The sequence below is a fragment of the Oxyura jamaicensis genome, chromosome 21 (genome assembly GCF_011077185.1).
Source record: "Oxyura jamaicensis isolate SHBP4307 breed ruddy duck chromosome 21, BPBGC_Ojam_1.0, whole genome shotgun sequence".
Taxonomy (NCBI): Eukaryota; Metazoa; Chordata; class Aves; order Anseriformes; family Anatidae; genus Oxyura; species Oxyura jamaicensis.
The window spans coordinates 3,770,847-3,790,237 of NC_048913.1; the positions used below are offsets into that span (position 1 = coordinate 3,770,847).

At 58.2% G+C, this 19,391-nt stretch overlaps 1 protein-coding gene across 3 annotated transcripts in view; it reads right to left on the reverse strand.

Moving 5' to 3' along the window:
* The window catches only part of SAMD11 (sterile alpha motif domain containing 11), a 105,358-nt gene that overhangs the window by 13,357 nt on the left and 72,610 nt on the right, over positions 1–19,391 (reverse strand). The window contains exons 1-4 of one of the 3 annotated variants that reach the window (XM_035344594.1): positions 16,935–17,072; positions 16,229–16,321; positions 10,982–11,146; positions 6,319–6,469 (exon numbers count right to left, since the gene is read on the reverse strand). In XM_035344594.1, coding sequence (XP_035200485.1) covers positions 6,319–6,469; positions 10,982–11,146; positions 16,229–16,321; positions 16,935–17,064 — 539 coding nt within the window. In that variant the 5' untranslated portion in view covers positions 17,065–17,072. Of the gene's footprint in view, positions 1–6,318; positions 6,470–10,981; positions 11,147–16,228; positions 16,322–16,622; positions 16,764–16,934; positions 17,073–19,391 lie in introns of those variants that run through there. The other 2 variants (XM_035344595.1, XM_035344593.1) reach the window with 2 other exon arrangements.

Genomic DNA, 19,391 nt, shown 5'->3' on the forward strand with positions numbered 1-19,391 from the left:
GGAGCCTGCAAGCAAATCTCTGCTTTCCGGCTGCATGTCTCTTAATTCCTTTTGATGGCCACTTACAACATTATTACCTTCACCAGGGCATCCAGAGGCAAAGCCAAGTGCCGCGCCGTTTATTTTCATTTTACAACGTCTCCCTGTAAAATCTGCCCAGGGAGAGACCGGAGGGCGAGAGAAAGGGAGCGGGGAGGCACGGGTGACTTCGTGGCAAGGAGCGCTCCCCCTTTCAGTGGGGCTGAGGGGCGCTAAGGTGGGGCTGGATTGCCCCCCGGGCTCGTGAAAAGCCAGCCGAGAAGAATTTGGGGGTGAGACGGGCTCCCTGCAGCACCAGCTTTCCAGCGAGCACCGCGAGGAAACGCTGCCTGCCCTTTCCCTAGGTCTTCCCGGAGCCGTTTCATCCTCGTTCCGCGCAGCAATCTCTCAAAATCACCACGAAACGCTGCAAGAGGCTGATGGGCAGCACCGGGCGGGCTGCGAGCCCCCTCTGAATTCCTCCTCCTCGCCTCCCCCCCCCCCCTTTCTCCTCCGGCTGTCTCCCCGTCTCTCCTTTCCTCCTCCTTCCTCCCCTAGCTCTCCTCTAAACTAATTGCACAGCTCGCTGTGTCTGGAGGAGAGCCACGGATCGATCCGTCGCTGCTGAAATGTTAATGCTAATCGTATAACCGCTCCGCCAGCACCTCGCACTCCGGTGGCAGCTCCAATTAATCTCAGGTAACGCAGCGCGTGACCTTCGGCTCCGAGCCGGGGCAGCAGCCAAGCGATGCTTATGTAATTACACCATGAAGTGTGTAATCACCTGCCCTAATCCCCGAGGCCTCACAATTAGCCGAGGCCTCGGTCGCTGGGCTGCCAAGTGCTTTGCCACCCCGGACAGCCTGCAGATGAATAACGGACAATTAAAGCGGCATGACGGGGGCTAGGAGGTGTCCGCTCGATCGTAATTAGCTGTAATCATGGGGAGACGAGGCTGGCAGACGTGCTGCTCGTTTTATAAGAAGCAATTTAGGAAATCAAGTCGCTTTTAACTGTTCCGCGGCCAGGCAAGCGGCGGATGCGTCCTCCCTAATGCAGGGGAGGGGATGTGGTGCTGGGAGCGGTGCGCGGCCGCCCCAGGCGCGGGCTGTACGGGGAGATGCTAAAAAAATGAGGAGAGGTTCCAGCTTTTAGCCGAGAGGAGCCCCAGGCAGCACGCTGTGTGATGGGGATCGGGGCTGGGCAGGGGAAAAAAGGGCGTTTTTTCCCTTGGGTGGCAGCACAGCGTTAACCAGAGGCTGTTCTTACACCTCCATGCTGCGCCCACCGCCATCCCGAAGGAATTCGGGGCTGCTCTCGGCCAGTCCCTGCGGCTCCCAGCAGAGCCCTGCAGCTCCCCAGCGCGGCAGGGATCAGCTCACGGCAGACAGGCGAGCACTGGGGAGGGAGGGAGATGGGGGCCTGGTCCTGCTGCCCACACCGGCAGCCCACGGTGGTTCTGGGGGGGCTGCGGGGAATGTGTCAGTCCTCACGTCACACACACGCCGCCCGCGCTGGGGATGAGCCCCAAGGTTTAGAAAATTCAGGGGGAGGCATCTGCACCCCAAGCCCCCCCCCGGCTGTCTGCTCGGCAGGACTGGAGCTCCCCCCCGAACGCAGGTGGGACAAGCAGGAGACCTCAGAAATCCCCAGGGGACGAGGGACCCTGCTCCCTGCGGGCACACCAATGCTCCCCACTGCGAAGACGAGCGCTGCCTGCCTCCCACCCAGCCAGCTTAGGGCCGTCAGATGGAGAAGATGCTGCTGCTTCCCCCCCAGGCTTGGCCCTTGGCACAGGGACGGGGGCAGGAGGAGGGAGCAGGGGAGCCCGATTCCTTCCTGCACAGGTCCGGCCGACTGCTTCCCAGCAAGCCTGGACACAGCAACCCCTGAGAAAAAGCCCCCCGAGACCCGAGCCAAGGCTGCTGGGTGCTTTCAGGCAGACCGAAATGCAAATCCTCGCATCCTTTCCCACGCAGGTACCAGCCCCGTCCGTTTCCTTCCTCCTCTTCTTCCTCCTCCCAGAGGAAGGGCTGAGTTACAGCCCCGGGGCCCCGAGGACGTGCATTTAGCCCTGGGCAGTCCCATCTGATGAGCCTGGTCCCTGCCTGGCAGGGAGCAGTTCCGTGGTGCTGCCCAGTCCCCCCCCGCAGCCCCTTTTTCCCCCCGATGTGCCAGCTGGAGGCCTGGGAGCAGGGAATTAGGGGATTTGCGCTGCACGCTGCTAAATTTGATATGTCCTTTAACAGGAGACAAATGGTTCGCGAGGCTTAAAAAGTATTGACTTTTCTTTAACAATAAGCACTAATGGCCTTCAAATAATCAATATTTAAAGTCATTACGGGGTTACACATTATGCTGGTAAAGCCAAGCCTCTCGCCTTAACCCCCTCGCAGCCTCCCGAGCTCTCCTGGCAGGCTCTGAGCAGAGGCAGCGGCTGGAGACGTGAGGGGGTCAGGAAATGCAGATTGGAAGCGGCAAGGCATGGAAATAAATTTAGAACGGATGGAAGGAGGAGGAAAAAAAAAGAATGCATGAGAGCCCTGCTCACTCCTGCTTTGCATTTGATAGGGAGAGACACGTTAAACCTGAGGTAATAGGCAGGCACAGCTCCTGGCTCGTTCGCCATCCACAGACGCTGCCAGTGCCAGGAAGGGAGCTAAATGAAATGAAAAGGCTTCTAAAAAATGGTGCTCGGGTTTTCCAGGCAGAGAGGGACACGCACCTCTGCTGTCCTAGGCGTGGAGGGGCTGGCTGGGGGCATTGCTCTCTCTAAATCCAAACTGAAGCCAAATTCCCTTTGCCAGGTCGAGCTCCGTGGCCTTTCTGCGCTGCCCCTCACGCGGGCGAGGAGGTGCAGAAGTGGGAGGGAGGTGGATGCAGCCCTCGGAGCAGAGAAGGGGATGCGAGGCTGGGCAAGGTGAGAGCAGGAGGGCAGCAGGGAGCACGGGGGGGGGGGGGGAAGGGAAACAACCCAGTGCAGGGGGAAGGACGCAGGTGGTGAAGGAATCGACGGCAGCAAGAAAGAACCCAGCCCTGAAATCCCCGCTGGGTATTTCGGGCATGGGGGAAGGTCTCTGAAGGATGCCGTGCTTGGAAGGGAAGGGCACGGGGCAGACCCCCAGCCCTGGGGCTCCTGCACCCCCAAGGCTCCAAAGGGCTCAGCACCCAGCCCCAGCAGATCAGGATGCTGATGGCATCGCGCGCAGGCAGCATTTCTCGCTCCTTGGCACTCCTCCTGCCCGACTTGTGTCCCTAACACCACACATGGATGGGACCAGGGACAGCCGGACGCTCTTACCAAACACCTGCCCCAACACCTGCCCTGTCCCTGCCTGCCCTCTCCTGTCCTGAGCAGGGCTGGCTCCCCCAGCCACCCACCGTGGGCTCACGAACAGGCTCCTGGCAGCTCCAAACGCCCTCCTGCCACGTCGTGTTGAGCCAACAAGCCCCACCACACTGACCACAGCTGGTCCAGCCCAACCTGAGCACCCGCAGGGTCCAGTTTTCCCCTCGAGGAGGTGAGTGCTGGTGCTCAGCACCCTGCCCTGGTGAGAAGCGGGGTCTGCCCAGCTCCAGGTCCGGAGCACAGCCCAGGAGCAGGTCCTGCACCGCGTACCCGGAGCCGAGCACCCTGGCTAAGAAGCTGCCAGGCCAAACAAGCCAGCAAAGCCGGCACGTTGCCAAAAACTTCGGGAGGTAGCAGGATCCCAGCAGCCACCTGCCGTTTCTGCAGGAGCCGGAGCAGCTTGGAGATGGGAAGATCTCCAGGCTGGAGCAGTTACAGTGACACCTTCGAGCTGTACCCTTTCCTCTTCCAAGTCTTTTTATAACTCCTAACTAACTCAACAGCCCTTCCAAACAAACCACCGGGTCCTGGCGCTCCGTAAGCCGAGGCTGAGCCGATCTCGAGAAGGATTTAGGAAACCAAAACCAAATGGGTTCTCAAGCAGCAGCCCGACTCCAGCTCTGGCCATGGACACTGCAAGAGGCACATCTTTTACTAACTGCCTCCGACAGCCGGGGAAGCTGGAGAGGTGAAGGGAACGCTGCTCTGCTACAAGGACCTTGGGTCCCCAAAAATGCCCATTCAGTGTTTTTTGGAGCACACACCGGCAGAGCCAGCACCCATCTTCCTACCTTGTGCTTCGTTACGCCTGCCCAAAAAGAGGGGCACACAGCTCCCTCCACAGACGTTCCCTGGCTCAGACTCCTCACCTCCTGCCCCCCTCGCACCGGGGAAGCGGAGCACCGAGCAGGTAGCTCCTGCTAGCAAAGGTCCCCGCATCCCTGCCTCCGCGAGAGCAGCAGCGCTGCCCGGCTATGCAGAACTGGGTCACCTGCGTGGGTTTTCCCCCCTCGCTTTGCCAGACGTGAGCCTGGAGTGGCTCATTATTCCTGCCCACGCTGCTGCCATGCTCGAGAGCTGCCCTGATCCCCGCAGATCTCCCGATAGGAAGCTGAAATGGAATTTTAACACCGCGCCGAACAGCTCGCATCCCCCCGCATCATGCATTATTACTTCTGCTCCTGGGAAAGGAGATGCCATAAATCTACCTGCGGTTTGCCTACGCACGTGAGCCTGCTTCCTCCATCGTCAGTGCCCACCTGAACCCTTTACGATGTCCACACCTGCACAATAAGGTGCAGAAAGGCTGCTGAGATTTACCTGCTTCACAGAGACCATGGCAGCCAAGAGCAAAACCCAAGGCTAGCAGCAACAGGGAGAACGGAGGGCAGGATTTAACCTGTATGGTGCTTTTCTGCTTTGCAATGCATGGCCGTGGCTTCTCCTAGCATCCCTAAAACCCCAGGAAAATCCCTAAAACCAGGGCCCTGTCACAGTGCAGGAAGGGAAACTGAGGCACGGGGTGACCCCTGCAAACCGAACCCCAGGGCCTGCAGGTTCTTCTCTCAATATCCACGCCAGGGCCCTGCGTGCTCCACTCCCCTCCTCACCTTGCCGGGATCTCCGTCCCACGTGCGCCAACTTGTAGGGCTACTTGGAGAACTGGATCACGAATAGAAGCGGTGCGGGGAGGAACACGGCTCCTAGCTCCAGCCTCTGCTGAGGCTGCTCCCTGCCTCCCTGCCCTCTTCCCAACCCATTTAACGTTTCCTGGCCCTGCCCAGCTCCACCACAACACCTGCCTGGCAGCACAGCACCTCTGGGCGCGATACGGATCTCCCTCCTGTGCAGTTTGCCCCTCCTGCGTGCAGCGCCTCCCCGCGCGCCGCCTCCACCCTTCCGCGGGGGCTCTTCCAGCCAGCCCTCCGGCTGGCCTGGCGCTTCTCCAGGCCACACATAGCTGGAGAAAATTCCCCCCATGCCTGGCTGCACTGAAGCTCCTCTATCCCCGCATTCCTCGCAGGTCTGCCTACGATCCACGTGGGGTTTCGTGGGGCGGGTTAGCCAAAGTGCACCCTGCAGGAGGAAAGTCTGCGCCCAGCCTCCTTGCTCGGAGAGAGGGAAAAACAGACGGGATCCTCGAGGCTCTAACGAACGGGGGCTCTAAACCCCGTGGGTTAATATACACGCTATATAATCCACATATCCAGCTGCCCCCACCCCGAGATGAAAGCCAGACGAGGCTAGATGCTGGAGCTTTCCACTGCTTGTCCCGTGATACCCAAAGTCTTTGCATCCCCACCTCTGCGATCCTTGTCAGGAGCTCACGCAGCTTTAATTTAATTTCCCTCTGAAGTTCCTGATTGCGGAGGGAATGGCTTGTGGCACAGAGCAAGATAAATGAGCTAGAATTTCTTGGGAGGGAGGGAAATCAGCTTTCCAGCACTCCTGTCAGTGGAAAAAGGAAGCCTCGCCTCCTTCTTCCTCTAAAAAAAGGAAAATTTCTTCTCTTTTTATTCCACCCCAGTGCATTCCTTCTCTCTCATTATCTGGGGGAGCTCTAAAACCCAGCTTCAACACCTTCACTTGCGCTGTGCCGAAGGACAGGCTGGAGGAAGGGACCCGAGGCAGGGCTGGATGGCTCCCAGCAGGCAGGCAGTGCACAAGCCCCCATCGCCCCCCCCCGTGTCCCCACCCCCAAACCCCAAAACCCCCCGCACCTGCAGGAGGTGACCCAGGGGCAGCCCATCCTCCGTGCCCTCTCATCCAGGGGTGCGCTGCCCCTTGGGGCTGGGGGTCCCCACAGGGCTGCTTGCAGCCCCCCAAGCCCTTCCCCAAAAAGCGCAGCCCCTTTCCCAAGCCGTGCCCGGAGCTAACCCCGCCCCGGGGCGGGGGGGAACCGCGGCCAGCCCTCCCCCTCGGCCTGGCAGAGCCGCCCCCCCCGCGGGTACCTCTCGGGGAAGTGGGTGTCCCTGTGCTGGGGCAGCCCCTGCTTCCTCCGCTGGCTGGACGAGTTGCTGCCCGAGGGGATGTGCGCTTCCATCGCGCCGGGGTTGCGCGCTGCCGCCGCCGCCGCCACCTCTTGCCGAGCCCGGAGCAGATCTGGGGAGAGGGAAGGGATCAGCCGCGACCCCCCCACCCCAAAAAGAAAAACAACACCACGCCACCCTCCTCTTGCCCGGAGGCCCCCCCCCAAGCTCCCAACCCGGCTGCTGCCGGCTCCCCAGCTGGGGACAGCGGGTCCCCCCCCCCCGGCCCCATCCATCCCTCCCTCTCTCCCTCCCTCCTTCCCTCCCGCAGCCCCCAGCCCCGCAGCCCCCCCCCCCGCCCCGGGTGCTCACCCTGCAGAGCGGGGGCTCGGAGCCGGAGCCGCCTCCGCCGCCGAGGGAGTTGGGCAGCGGAGGAAATTGTGCAACTCCGGGAGGGGAGGGAGGGAGGGGGGCGGATTGCTGCTTAATTGCCTTCCTGGCGGAGGGAGGGGAGGAGGCAGGCGGGGAGGGGGCACCAGGGAGCGGGAGCTGTTCGGACCCGGTCCGGGGAGGGGGGCTGCTTCCCCAAAATCCCCCCCCCAAAAGCTCCGGGAGCAGCCCCAGCAGCACCCGGAGCCCCCAGAGCCCGGGGGTGCTGCGGGGCCCCCCGCGCAGGTTGGGGCGCGCCCGGCGCGGTTTTGCTGCAGGCAGAGGGCTGGGGCACGGCGAGGGGCTCCCCCCCCCCCCCTTCCAGCCCTGGGCACGGCGCCTTCATCAGCCCGAGAGAAATGCAAGAAGCACCCCTCGTGAAAGCTCACCCCCACCCCATCGCCCTTGCGGTGGCACGTCACACGCTGTCACCCCAGCGTGGGTGGCCCAGCGGCACACCAAGTGCCACGCGATGGGTGACACGGCCAAGGCTAGCGGGGACCACAGGCTGCTGGGGAGCACCAGGAGATGCCCTTTCCACTCTGCTTGCCTCCTCGGGTACAGCCACAGGTGGACAAACCTCCGGGAAGGGCAAGGGACAGGGGCACAGGTACCAGCTGCACCGACCGAGGCTTTTTCTGCAGCTGCTCTTGCAGCTCGGCACCAGGAGCGCCTGGTTCCTACGCGCGGCTCGCTTCTAACCCACAACAAAACCTCTGCTGCCATTCACATGACACGCAGGAAACGCGCGCACACGGATGCACGCTTACAGGAAACCTCCTTCGCACACTCAGGCGTGCCACTCTGCGAAAGGAAACCAAAACACAGCTGGGGAGAGGAGGGGAGGAGGATTTATCTTAATGAACACACCCTGCTCAGGAGCAGCCTGCGATTTCCAAGCCCTCCCCACGAAGCAGTGTGCATCAGCCCTCTTCCCACAAGTGATTAATAAAGCAAAGTTAATGCAAGCGTGCTGCACGACCTGGCCACGCTACCCTTTCCCTCTCCTTGCTCTCCTCCACCAGCACGCTGATTTCTTGGTTCTGGGGGTAGCAGCATCCATGCATCCTGTGCCTGAGCCCCATCGAGGACTGGTGCCGTGGTCAGGGCTCACAGGCTGTGCGAGCTGGGGCTGGGAACAAGCAGCAGATGGGTACCTGGCTGCTTCCAGCCACGTTCAGGCACGCACGGCCCTCCCCAAACGAGGGGACAAAAACTCAAACGCCCTTCAGATTTCCAGCTGCAGAAGCACCTAAGGAAGAGCGGGGCACCAAAACCCCCTCGGATCGCGTTTAAAAAAAAAAAAAGAAAGAAAGAAAGAAAGAAAAAAGAAAAACACCGAGAGAATTCTCCAAGCCAGGGACGGCGCACCTCCAATGTTTATCAATTAATTATCTGCAAAGCCCAGGTCGCTCCTGATTGCCACAGCGCCTGTAATTTAGAAGGCTGGCGCGCGGCCAGCTCCGGGAGCCGCATTGATCCCGAATGACCGCGGCCACCCCCCGCACGCCCGCCCTCCCGTCTCCTCTTGCTCTCCCTCCTTTCCTTCTCCCCCCCCCCACCATGCCCCAGCCCCCCCGAGGATCTGTTATTTACAATCCTGCACTCTGACAGTTGGGAAATCAGAGTGACTGACAGGGGGACGCCGGCGGATGGCGGAGCCAGGCACGGAGACAGCCTGAATTCAGAATGCCGGATGAATGCCGCTGGGAGAACGGGGGCGGAGGGGGGAGGAGGAGGGGTGGGGGGGGGGGGGGGAGAAAAGCAATTAAAAAAAAAAAAAAAAAGATTTCTAAATTATTAACATTTTTTAAATTATTAATGTTATTGGTGCCTCCGTGCGAGCCCGCAGATAAACTGTGCTTTGTAGTGGCACGAATAATTTATGGCCCGACCGGAGCCCCGTGGCGCGGAGCCGAGCCAAAATTCACCAAGTTTTGTCTCAGCAGCGGTACCGGAGAGCCCCTCGGTGCCAGCTCCTCTTCTCCCCGGCCCGCCCCAAAACCTCAGGGTGACCCCTCGTCCCGCAAAGGCTGAGGAGACGATTTAATCGTAATAATAAAGAAATAATAAATAAAGCGTCAGGCTTTTAATGGAATGAGCTACTGTGCTCGTTACGTGGGGGGCACCAGCTGCGTGTGGTCTGCGTGGTCCAGCACCCGTGGGTGCCCAGGGCAAGGGGGCTCTGCTGTTAAATGCAGGTGCACGCACCCCGTTTGGTGCTGAATATTACAGAGCATGTATCCAGCATGGTCTGGGCAGACTGAGTGGCTGGACGTGCTGTCCCTTTGTGCACGAGCTCTGGTGCTTTCGCACCCTTGTGTTCACAGGGCGACGACTCCAGCCCTACAGGGCATGGTTTTGCCCCAAAACTATGGTGCTTGCAGGAGCCCTGCACCTCTTGTAAACCCGTGGGACAGCCAAACACGGAGGCATGTGCCCCATTCACCACCGTTCGTCTAAGCACAGCCTTGTGCTGTGCCTTTGCTGATGAGCAAATTCTTACTCCGCAGCAAAAGGAATCGCCTTCCTGCCCCCAGAGAAGCCAATCAAATCAAACAGAGTGGAAAAGAAGACAGCCTCTTCATTAACCTAACAAGGAGCCCTGGGGATTTGCACTCCAGACTGGAGATTCTCCTCCAGCTCCTGCTGGATGCTTCACGGATGCTGCTCGCGCTCCCCCGGACCCCCGGCAGCGCGTGCCAGCCCCCGCGCCCTGGGTCCTTGCACAGCAGCGCTTCTCAGCTCTGCTCCTCAGGCTGGAGCAGAGGCATCTCTTCCATCTCCCTCGCGTTGAGGGATGCAGAGAGCTGGGCCACCCCGCCGGGACATCGCACAGCCTCCCCCTGGGCCAAGGAGGCAGCCGAAGCACCCCTCCGGCCCAGCACCCTGCAGCGGTGCGGGGATGTTGCGCTCCTGTGCTCTGCCAGAGCGCTTCCCAGGGTGGAACATGCAACTGCCTGGTGCCCCCTTTAGGCACAGCACGGCATCCCGCAGCCCAGCTGCTGTCAGGCAGCTTCTTCCCCAGCTGAAGGCTAAAGTCTCCAGAGACCCTTCCCTTCTCTTCCCTTCCCTCAGTGCCCGTTAGGTGCTGGCACCTGCCCGGGGCAGAGCAGCAGCGCGCAGTGGTACCTGTTAATGTGTTTGGAGCCAGGCTTTGGATTTTCCCTCCCATAACTACAAGCACCAGCTTGTTTTGAAGAGCAGACTGGCTGCATCTTCTCTTCAACACAAATATTGGTGCAGAAATGCTCCTGTACTGCTCCAGCCTCGAGCCAGCAGCCAGGCGGGCATCATGCAGCGGCACAAGCAGCGCACAGCAAATAAAGAAGGGCTGGGGGGTCCCTCAGCTGTCCCCAGCTCAACCTCTGAGGACTTGGGAAGGTCTGGGGACAATTCCTTCATGCTGGAAGCTGCAACCTACACGGTCCTCACAGCCATGCCCCGATGAAGCCCTCACCAGGTGGGGTATAGAAGAGGTTCTGTCCCCTCAGTGCCCCTCACGTCACAGCAGATCTGGCTTTGGCTAGCGAAGGACCAGAATAATCCTTGGTGATGCAAACACAATCGCTTTCAAAAGATGACACCGTGGCTGAACCGGTCCCCCTGACTTCAGCGTTTGCCTGCCGAGCTGCCTTCACCACGACTTAGCTTCATCTGCATATTTTAATTGTCCGTAAAATCATGGGATATCTAATTCTCATTAAGGCAAAAGGTCATTAACACCAATTTCTGCTGTCTGTGGGCAGCAACTATTGCACCAACTTTCTAAGCCTAGCGTTATCAACGCTTAGCCAAATCCCACGTCACCAGCTCGCTGCTTCAGACCCCATCATCAAACGCCAGCAGCATCTGGCACCCCACGGCCCCCTGCCTCGCCCCAGCCCTCGCTCCCCTTGCTCTGCACCGCGACCACCACAAATTCTGAACATACAGCTCGACGCAAACTCTTGAAACAAAGGAACAGAAGGACATCCCTCACTGCCCTGCAAAGCGCACAGCAGCGATGTGGTGGCTCATCTGCTCCAGATGTGGGTCGCCCCCGAAGGCGTCAGCGCTTACAGACGGCTGAGAGCAGCCACCTCCAGAGAGACGGGGTGAAAGAGGGTCCATGGGATCCTCTTTACCAGCTGTATTCATCGCATGACCGACATGTAACGTGACGAGCCACAGCCGTTGGCAAAGCCAAGCCCTGGTGTCCCCGCCGTGCCCGTACCTCCGTGGCTGGGCACTGCCATGCTGTTGGCCAGCTGGTAGAGACGCTGCTGCTGCTGCTCCTCGAACGTGCCGTGCTCGTTCAGCGCTGACATCATGCGCCTGTAGTGCTCCTCCGGGGTCATCTGAGTCACCGCGTCCTCCAGCAGAGGCGTGTGGGAGTTTTCTGAAGAGCAGAGAGATTTGGGCGTTTTTTTATTTTATTTTATTTTCCATACTAAAACACGGTGGAAAACCACATCGAGTACAGGGATGGGGCAAAGGAAAGAGCAGGGTGGTGGTGGTGGGGGGGGGTTAGGACAATTTCCACGACTCTAGCACACACAGAACTGACGGAGCAAGCTGTCCTCGTGCCCCGAGACGCAGCACCACGTGCAGTCACTACGGCTTGCTCAGCCTCCCGCTGAGAAAAGCCTACAAATGGCCCAGCACAACTACCCCTCCTCCTCCCCGAGACGCCTGCGAGCTTTGAGGAGGGCCCTGCCTGCTCCCTGGGCAGCAGGGATCCCAGCCTGACAGCCGGGGAGCTGAAACCCCAGAGGCTTTGTGTTTACCGTAAGCACAACTCCGAGTAATTACCGTTCTCTGCCTTGGCGGTGGCTGCTCTCAGGCTGCTTTATCTTGGATCTCCCCCAGGGGCAAAACCTTTTCATTACTCACCGAGGATCTCCCAGCAGCGAGGGGAAGAGGCAGGAGGGCCGGGCACTGGGTGAATGACGAGACCACCCTACTGCCTGCCCCAGCTCCTGCGTCCCACACCGGGTCCCCCAGGGCCTGTGCTTCCAGATCACCTTCCCGGTGGTGGCTCCGAGAGCAGGATGCTGATTTTACAGCGGTGTCGGCGCTGTAACGGCCATGCAGGCACTGGGCACCTTGCTGGGATGAGAGCTGTGGATGTCCACCAGGTGAGAGAAAGGCTCCTAAGGCTGCTCTCTGGTAAGAAAGCCTGGGGCAAACCGGTGCAGCCCGAGAGAAGAGATGCTTGCAAAAGGGGACCCTGTGGTGACGGCGGGGGGACTGGTTCACGTGTGCCTGGGGCGCTCAGCACCAGCAGCAGTACATGCTGCCTGCCACCAAACCCCTACGCGGCCGAGCGTGCCGGGGGGCTCCCACCTGGGGGTGCAGCTTCGAGCCAGCAGGTACCAGGAGCTGCATCCCCACCCTGTGCCCCACACACAAAACCCTGCCCCAAAATAAGAGACATCCACACCCGTAGGGACCCAAGCCTGCAGGGCACCGCTGGAAGGAGCATGGGGATGGGGACAGGGACCCAATTCCCAGCCCCATCTCCCCGCGGACACACACCAAACTCCTCCCGCTCCCTTCTGATGCTCTTAAGCAAAGGTCTGAGGAGCAAAGCCGCTTGCCACAGACCTGCTTTAGGGAAATCACTGATTTTTTTTCACACAGCCATGTCATTAGAGGAAAAAAATAAAGGAGGGAGGAGGGGAGTTATTAGCACTTAATTACCATAAACTCCATCGGATCAGCCCCAGAGCAGATTTCAGGTGCGAGGGGGGGTGGCGAGGAGGAAGGAGGAGCCCAGGGAAAGGCTGGCTTTCCACGCTGAAAACTCCAAGACTTCACATGACTCAGCCAGCGATAATTCCAGCCCTGCTGAAGCTTTGCTGTCTGCTTTTGTCATTACCGGGGGGTAATGCGGGAGAGACCGATCTCACCAAATCTCCTCCAGCTGCCAGGTGTGAGGCGGGCTCTGGCACGGCCGCCGGGCAGGCAGAGCCAGGAGGGTGCACGCGAGGCCTCCCGAGCATCGCCAGCCATGGGGACCCCCTCTCCCCACCACCAGCCCCCCCCAAAAACCAGCTCCTGGACAATGTGGGCTGGCGTGGGGGACGTGGAGGTGCTGCACCACCTCGTCACAGCCCCAGGGGTGGGCAGGAGCCCCCAGCCTGCCCCTCCTGCGCTACGACAACCGGGCAAGGCTGGGGCCAGATCAGACACCGCGTGGATTTCCTCCCCCCGCAGAAAAAAAAAAATAAAAAAAAAAATAAAGGAACAAATTGTCAGAGCTGGATCTGAACTGCGCAGCTGTGATCCAGCTCCTGTCTATTCCCTTAACCAAGGATGCAGTGAGGTTTTGTTTTGTTTTGAATCCCCTCCAACAGCAAAGGAAAGAGAGTGGCAGAAAGAGCAGCGCGTGAGGCCACCAGCCCGCCCCGGGGGGTGAGCACAACATTCCTCCTGCTGGATTTTCCAGCGCTTGGTCCAGCCTGGTTTGAAACCCTCCCAGATGACGAGGCTCCCACCAGATTTATTTCACAGCAGTCCGAACGGGAACCGAAACGTTCCTCCCCATTTCCCCCCTGCCTGCCATCGCTCCGTTTCACCGCACGTCTCGAGGCGTGGGGGGAGCACATCTCCAGCCACGCCGTTGCCTCGGGAGCCAGGGCTTCGCTTGGGGAATTGTCTCCCGGGGAGAAAGCTTCCTCCGTGACCTGCCAGCGCAGCCCTCGCGCCGAGCCTCTGATCCGCTCGCATTTCCATACGAGACGCGAGAACGTTCTGCTCTGTTTGACAGCCGCGCCGCCGCGGCCCCGTTTCCACCAAGATAGGGCTCGCTTTTGATCTCCGGCGTGCGCGCGGCGGTGAGCATCGCCGAGGGGGAAGGGAGGGCTGCCGCTGCCCTGCTGGAAGGGCTTCCAGCCCCACAGGTGGTTTTTCGCTCGGGGAGGGAGAGGGGGTGATTTCCCCGCCTGCCCCTGTTCTCCTGGCCTCGTCCCCAAGATGTGTGGCAGGCGGGGGGTCACTTCTTTCCAAAAAGCTGGCTGGGAGATGGGGCAGCATTGCCAGGGCCTCATCAGGGCCATGAGGCAAGGGGCGCCAAGCCCTGTGCACCCCCAGGACTGCAGCACCCACATGGGCCACAAGGGGAAAGGATGGGTGCAGACCGGAGCGTGGTGCAGACCTGGCGAGGATGCTGCAAAACCCCGCCGGTCGTCCCCATCTCCCTTCCCACCCCAAAATCTCAGGCTGTGCTCACTTCTTGTCCACACCGAGCACAGCTTCACGCCACTCTGCAGCAGTGAATCCCTCATCCCAAATAACCAGCCCCCGGGGCCCATGGTGTTGGAAATGGCACCGCACGCATCCTTCCGACTGCCAGTGGCACGGCAAGTCCGCGAGCTCCCAGCTGGAAGCTGCTCTCGCTGTCCGGGGCACAGGAAACAGAAACTCCAGCTCTACCCCTCCTTTACCCCCTCTGCCTTGCAGGGAGTGGGCAAATAAAGGCCCTAAAAGCACCAAAGACTGTTCCTATCCCCCCCCAGCTATTCTAACGGTGTGCTAGCATCGGCACAGCCCAGGCTTAAAATGCTTGCATGGTGCTGGAGAGAGCAGGGGAGTCCCCTGTGATCGCATGCAATAAAAAACAGGTAATGTGGGGGATTAGCAAAAGGCCCGGCTCAGAGTTTCCACTCTGCCTTGCACGGCTGTGAAGGGCAGGGAAGGCTTTCTGAGAAAAAAGTGGGAGTGGAAACTCAAAGATTTGCTGGTGTGCGGGGCGTCCTGGGCACCCCGCTCCGAGCGAGCGGGGGAATCCCGGACTGAGTCACGGAGTTAGGGAGCGGGATTTAGCTTCGTGCACGCTCAGCCCACGCGGGTGAGCAGAAATGGTGGGAAGGCAGAGGAAGGGAACAGCACGGGATGGCCTGACCCTGCTGCTGCAAAGGTCAAAACCTCCATCTCTGCAGGTTCGGACGTTTTCCTAAGGTGAATCCAAATGAACCAGTTTGGTTTCAGATGGCTTGGTTAAAGTTTAGCCCGTTCTCAGCCCGGCCACAGAGGCTGCTGTTACCGGGGCTCATTTCCTAAGCACCGTGGCCCTGGAATTGGGAAGGACACAGCCTCAGCAGACGAGCAAAGCAGACAGCAGCTCTGTTGGCTGTGGCACAGGAGCCCATGCTCCCATGTAACAAACGCACTTCGGAATCCGGCATCCTGCTGGAACTTACCTGCACAGCTGCCAGAAACTCCTGGGATAACAGGAGCAGGGCAGACGAACCAATCAAGGGAAACAAGTAAAGAGCAGCAGAGTATCCTTCTGTCTTTCAGAAAAGCCCAGGAAAAAGCTAAGGTGCCTTTAATTGGAATGAGGACTTAGCAGACAGGAGATGCTTATGTGAAAGAAGAGATTTAGGAGGTCCTTAGGTGGTGCTAGCTTTATTATACGAAGCGACGCTAGCATTCAGCATCCTCTCAAAATATGCTGCCTCTCGGATCATAATCTGGGGACAAGGAATCAGGAAGAGACAATCTATGGGAACGTTATGCAAGATTAGGATGTGGTACGAGTCTCTGCGACGTATCTTTACATCTCATCATATACAGTACTCGGTTTCAGAAGGCTTCAGGACACACTGCTGCATACGAGTCCCCCTTGAGATTCCCTGGGCTCGTTCCTCAGGATGGACACCTTGAGGAAGCTCAGCTGCTGGCCTCCAAAGCCACGAAACAGGACCTAGCATCAGACAGCCGGTCTGCCTTTTCCTTCTTTAAATAGCCAGAAGAGTGCAGGTTAGGCACGGTGATGGAGGTGGGCATTGCTGACAGCTAATGAGTCTGAACTTAACAGCAAAGCCTTCAAGTGGGCGGCCTGCAAGCCCTCATTTACGCAACCTGGAGCCAAACTCATTAACTGCAGGCTCCCTGACCCACCCCGCTTCGCCAGTTGTAAAGAAAGTTTGAAAATCACGTTTAGAGAAAGGAGCCCGCAAACAGATGGGGAGATTTAAAAAAATCCCTAAAAAGACAAACCTTCCGCGGACTCCATCTCTATAGGAACAGTGCCATAAATGCATATGAAACAGCCAGGCAGCCCTATCCTCCCTGCTAGCTCCTCTTTTTTTCCCTTTAAAGGAGCAGATGCCAGCACGATAAGCCTCTCCCTATCTTTTATATTAAACGCATAATCAAGGCACACGCCGCCTGAAAAGTAGGAACACCCCTAAAATCCGCTGCCGAAGCTGCAGCTTGCTTTTTAAGCCCTAAAATAATTATTCTAATTAAGAGGCAATTCCCTTCTCGCGCCGCAAGCTTCCCTCCGATTAGATAAAGAAAGCAGAGAGCGCTGCTAGCCTTCCCCGGGCACCCTCGGCGCTGGCGAGTTCCAGCACCCCGCCGCAGCCTCTCGAACCCCCCCCCCCCCCCCCTCCCTAATTTCAATTAAGTTCCACACTTAAGCAAGGAGAAGAAAGGGGAAGGGGATGGGGGAGGGAGAAGCAGCACTTACCCTTTGGGGACTCACTTCGGGCTTTCTTGCTTTCTAAAGGACACTCACTGCTGCTGTTGGGAGAACATACTCTTCTCTTGCCTAAAATCTCATCTAGGAGAGAGAGGAGAAGAGACCTGAGCATCAGATAAGGCTGTACTTTCCTCTTTGCAGAATCAGCCAGCGAGACTTTGGTATTTTCCTCCTCTCGCGCACACAAACACACACACACACATTACAGGCAGAGGAAAAAAAAAAAAAAAAAAAAAAAAAGCGAAAGTAAGAAAAATCATCATCTTGAGAGCCTTGATCTGCTTTCCTAATCACGCAGTCCGAAAGCACATAATGACTGCTCGCACTCTGATCAATGCAACGTTTTCGAGCTATAAATTCTGAATCCAGTTGATTTCCTTACTGAGTTTCATCATTTGTTCTGTTGCCTTTTGTCCCCCTGGTGTTTCCACTCCTTTCATGCCCTGATGCAAAGCAACTGGGGGAGAGAAAGGGGAGGAAAAAAAAAAAAAAAAAAACAACAAAAAAAAAAGCACAACAGATCTCTGAATCTTCCTACCACAGTATCTCTCTCTCTCTCTCTCTCTCCCCCTCTCCCTCCCTCCCTCTCTCCTCTTCAAAACCTCAAGGTCCTTAGCAATCTTCCCCCTCTAGATTGTACGGAAACGCTCAAGCCTTTTGCATTAGTGCAGCCCTACAAACCAACACAAAATACCTAATACACAATTACAGCGTCCCCGAACAGATTTAAAATCAATATCCTCCCATAATAACGCTGGGGGAAAACTGAAAGCATGATGTTGCATATGGGCAGGAAGGAAGAGACTGTTTGTCACTGCACGCATCAAATCCTCATCTATCAAGGGCTTGTTAAAGATGCAGCATCTTAAAGAAAAATAATAAATAAGCCCCGCAAACGAGCACCATATTTGAGTGAGCACACGCTGCACCTGCCCGCGAGTCAACACGCGTGCAGCGCTTCTGCAATTTGCCCGCCGCGTCTGAGTTAAGAAAGGTTACAAACCCCCTCGGTGCTATTTATAAGAGCAGCGAAATGATTTCGGTTGCAGGTGACATTTTGAGCCGAGCGACCGTCCTTCGGACCCAGAATCACCGCACGCCACTCTGGGTCCGGCTCGGCAAGCCCGGGGCCCTGCCTCGGCGCTGCATTTACCAGGAGAGCCCGAGCACGGGTCTGCACCCTTCATCCCAGGAGCACTCCTGGCAGTCGGCACAGCCACAAGTGGCACCGCAAGGCTTGACGCAGCGCGGGCTGCCTCCGATCTGATCTCGTCTCCCAGCCTGGTAACAAAGCTGGCACTCAGAGACAATCGCCGAGGCTCGCAGCCAGCCGGAACCGAAGCCCCAAGTAAATGCAACAAAACAGCAACGACTGGAAAACAGATGGGCAGGGATGGAGGCAGCCAGGGGCAGTGCTCAAGTTTCCCCTGCGCTTCCCTTTCCAGGTGCTGAGTCAGCCAGTCGGCATGATCTGCATCTCAGCCCTCCTCCTGCCTCAGTTTCCCCTTCCGATAACTGCCCCGAAGCTGCAGCAGCTTGCCAAGGCAGCGTGAGAGCTAGGAAGCGCCTGGCCACAGGGCACGCAGCATTTCTTCCTTCTTCGTGGTGATTCTCCTGGAAATGCCACCCTGATGCTGCAGCCCCTCGGTGCCGGAGGTTTCCTCCCCAGAAGCGTGCTCCTCTGGGATCTGTGGCTCTGAAACAACCAAGTCCCAGAGCTCTGCTCACCATTTACCATTCCCAGCCCGGCCAGGAGGCAGCAACACCCAGCAGGGCTTGTTCTGGTGCACCTCGGGCAGAGGAGGCTCCATGGAAGAGGAGATGGCAGCGCCAGTTCCGTGGCGGAGCAGTTACAACAAGAGCAGCAAAGATGCTTTGAATTTTTTTGCACAACTACCAAGGATCTGAGCCCGATTTTGAGGCACCCCCACGTTCGTGTGTTACCTTCTCAGATGATCTGCCCCTCGCGTTCACGTTGCACCAAAGCCCCCAGGCTGCATGTGGGCTCCTCCCCAGCACTTTTGATGGCAGCCACATCATAGAATGATTTTTTTCCTTTTTTTCCATTTAAAGCAGAGTCCTGGGATGTGCCAGAGATGCCTCTGCCCCCAGAAGTGGGGGGACTAACCCAACAAGACACATGCTAAGCGAGGGAGAGGGGATCATTTGCAGTATGGAAGCACAAAGATCCACCAACCTGCCCCACAGTAGGAGACCACGAGGTTTGCCTTGTACATCCCAGCCGAGCGTTACAGAGCTCAGACCCTCCTCGTCCTCCTTACCTGCAGAGCAGGGACGAGGCAGGTGCCCGCTTTGGCTACCCACCGATCCCGGGGTACAACCTCAACGGCAACGACCTGCAAAAGGGAACGCCACCCTTGGGTGAAGATGGGGAGGGAGACCAAAGTCGTGTGGGCTTTTATTTTAATTTATTTTATTCCCAATCCCTGCTTCTGCCTCCACTCCCCTGCCTTCCGCAAAGCATTTCAATAGCAAGGCGGCCAAATCGGGGCAGTTTTTTAATATTCCGGCTGAAAATGAAAGACATTATCAGCAGAACAGCGCCGTTATGAAGCTCGGCCAGGCGATATGACAAGTGAGGAGTGCCGGAGGAAGCCCCAGGCATACTGATCGCCCGCACAGCCCCGACCACGAGCACCCGACAGCACCCCATGGGCCCCACACCCTGCACCGCCTTCGGGGCCGCTCCTGGCCCAACAAGGCAGCACGGAGGGCGATCCAGAGAGCTTTTGGAAACCAAGTCTGGTATTTTCGCTGAAGATCTAGAAATCAAAATGGATTTTTTTTTGTTTCCCATTGTGGGAAGGGAATTAGAGGCCGCCGATTAGAGGCCACGGGTGGAAATGTCACCTGTCAGGGTCCTGCTGATCCCTGGGCTCCCGGCCCTCCGTGGAGCTGGGCGACTTAACGGCCACGCTCACCAACACGTCTGAGGATCCCCAGCCTCATTATCAGCTTTGAGGAGAGGACTTGGGAGCCTAAGTCAGCTGGGCAGATTAGAAAACTTATCTCTAGGTTTCCCCAAAGAGGGGGGACGTTATCTCCACTCTTTACAAGCGGGTCTGCAGCACAGAGGATGCTCCGAGGGCACACTGCACCAAAGCAAGGTGAGGACCCAACCTGTCCCCAG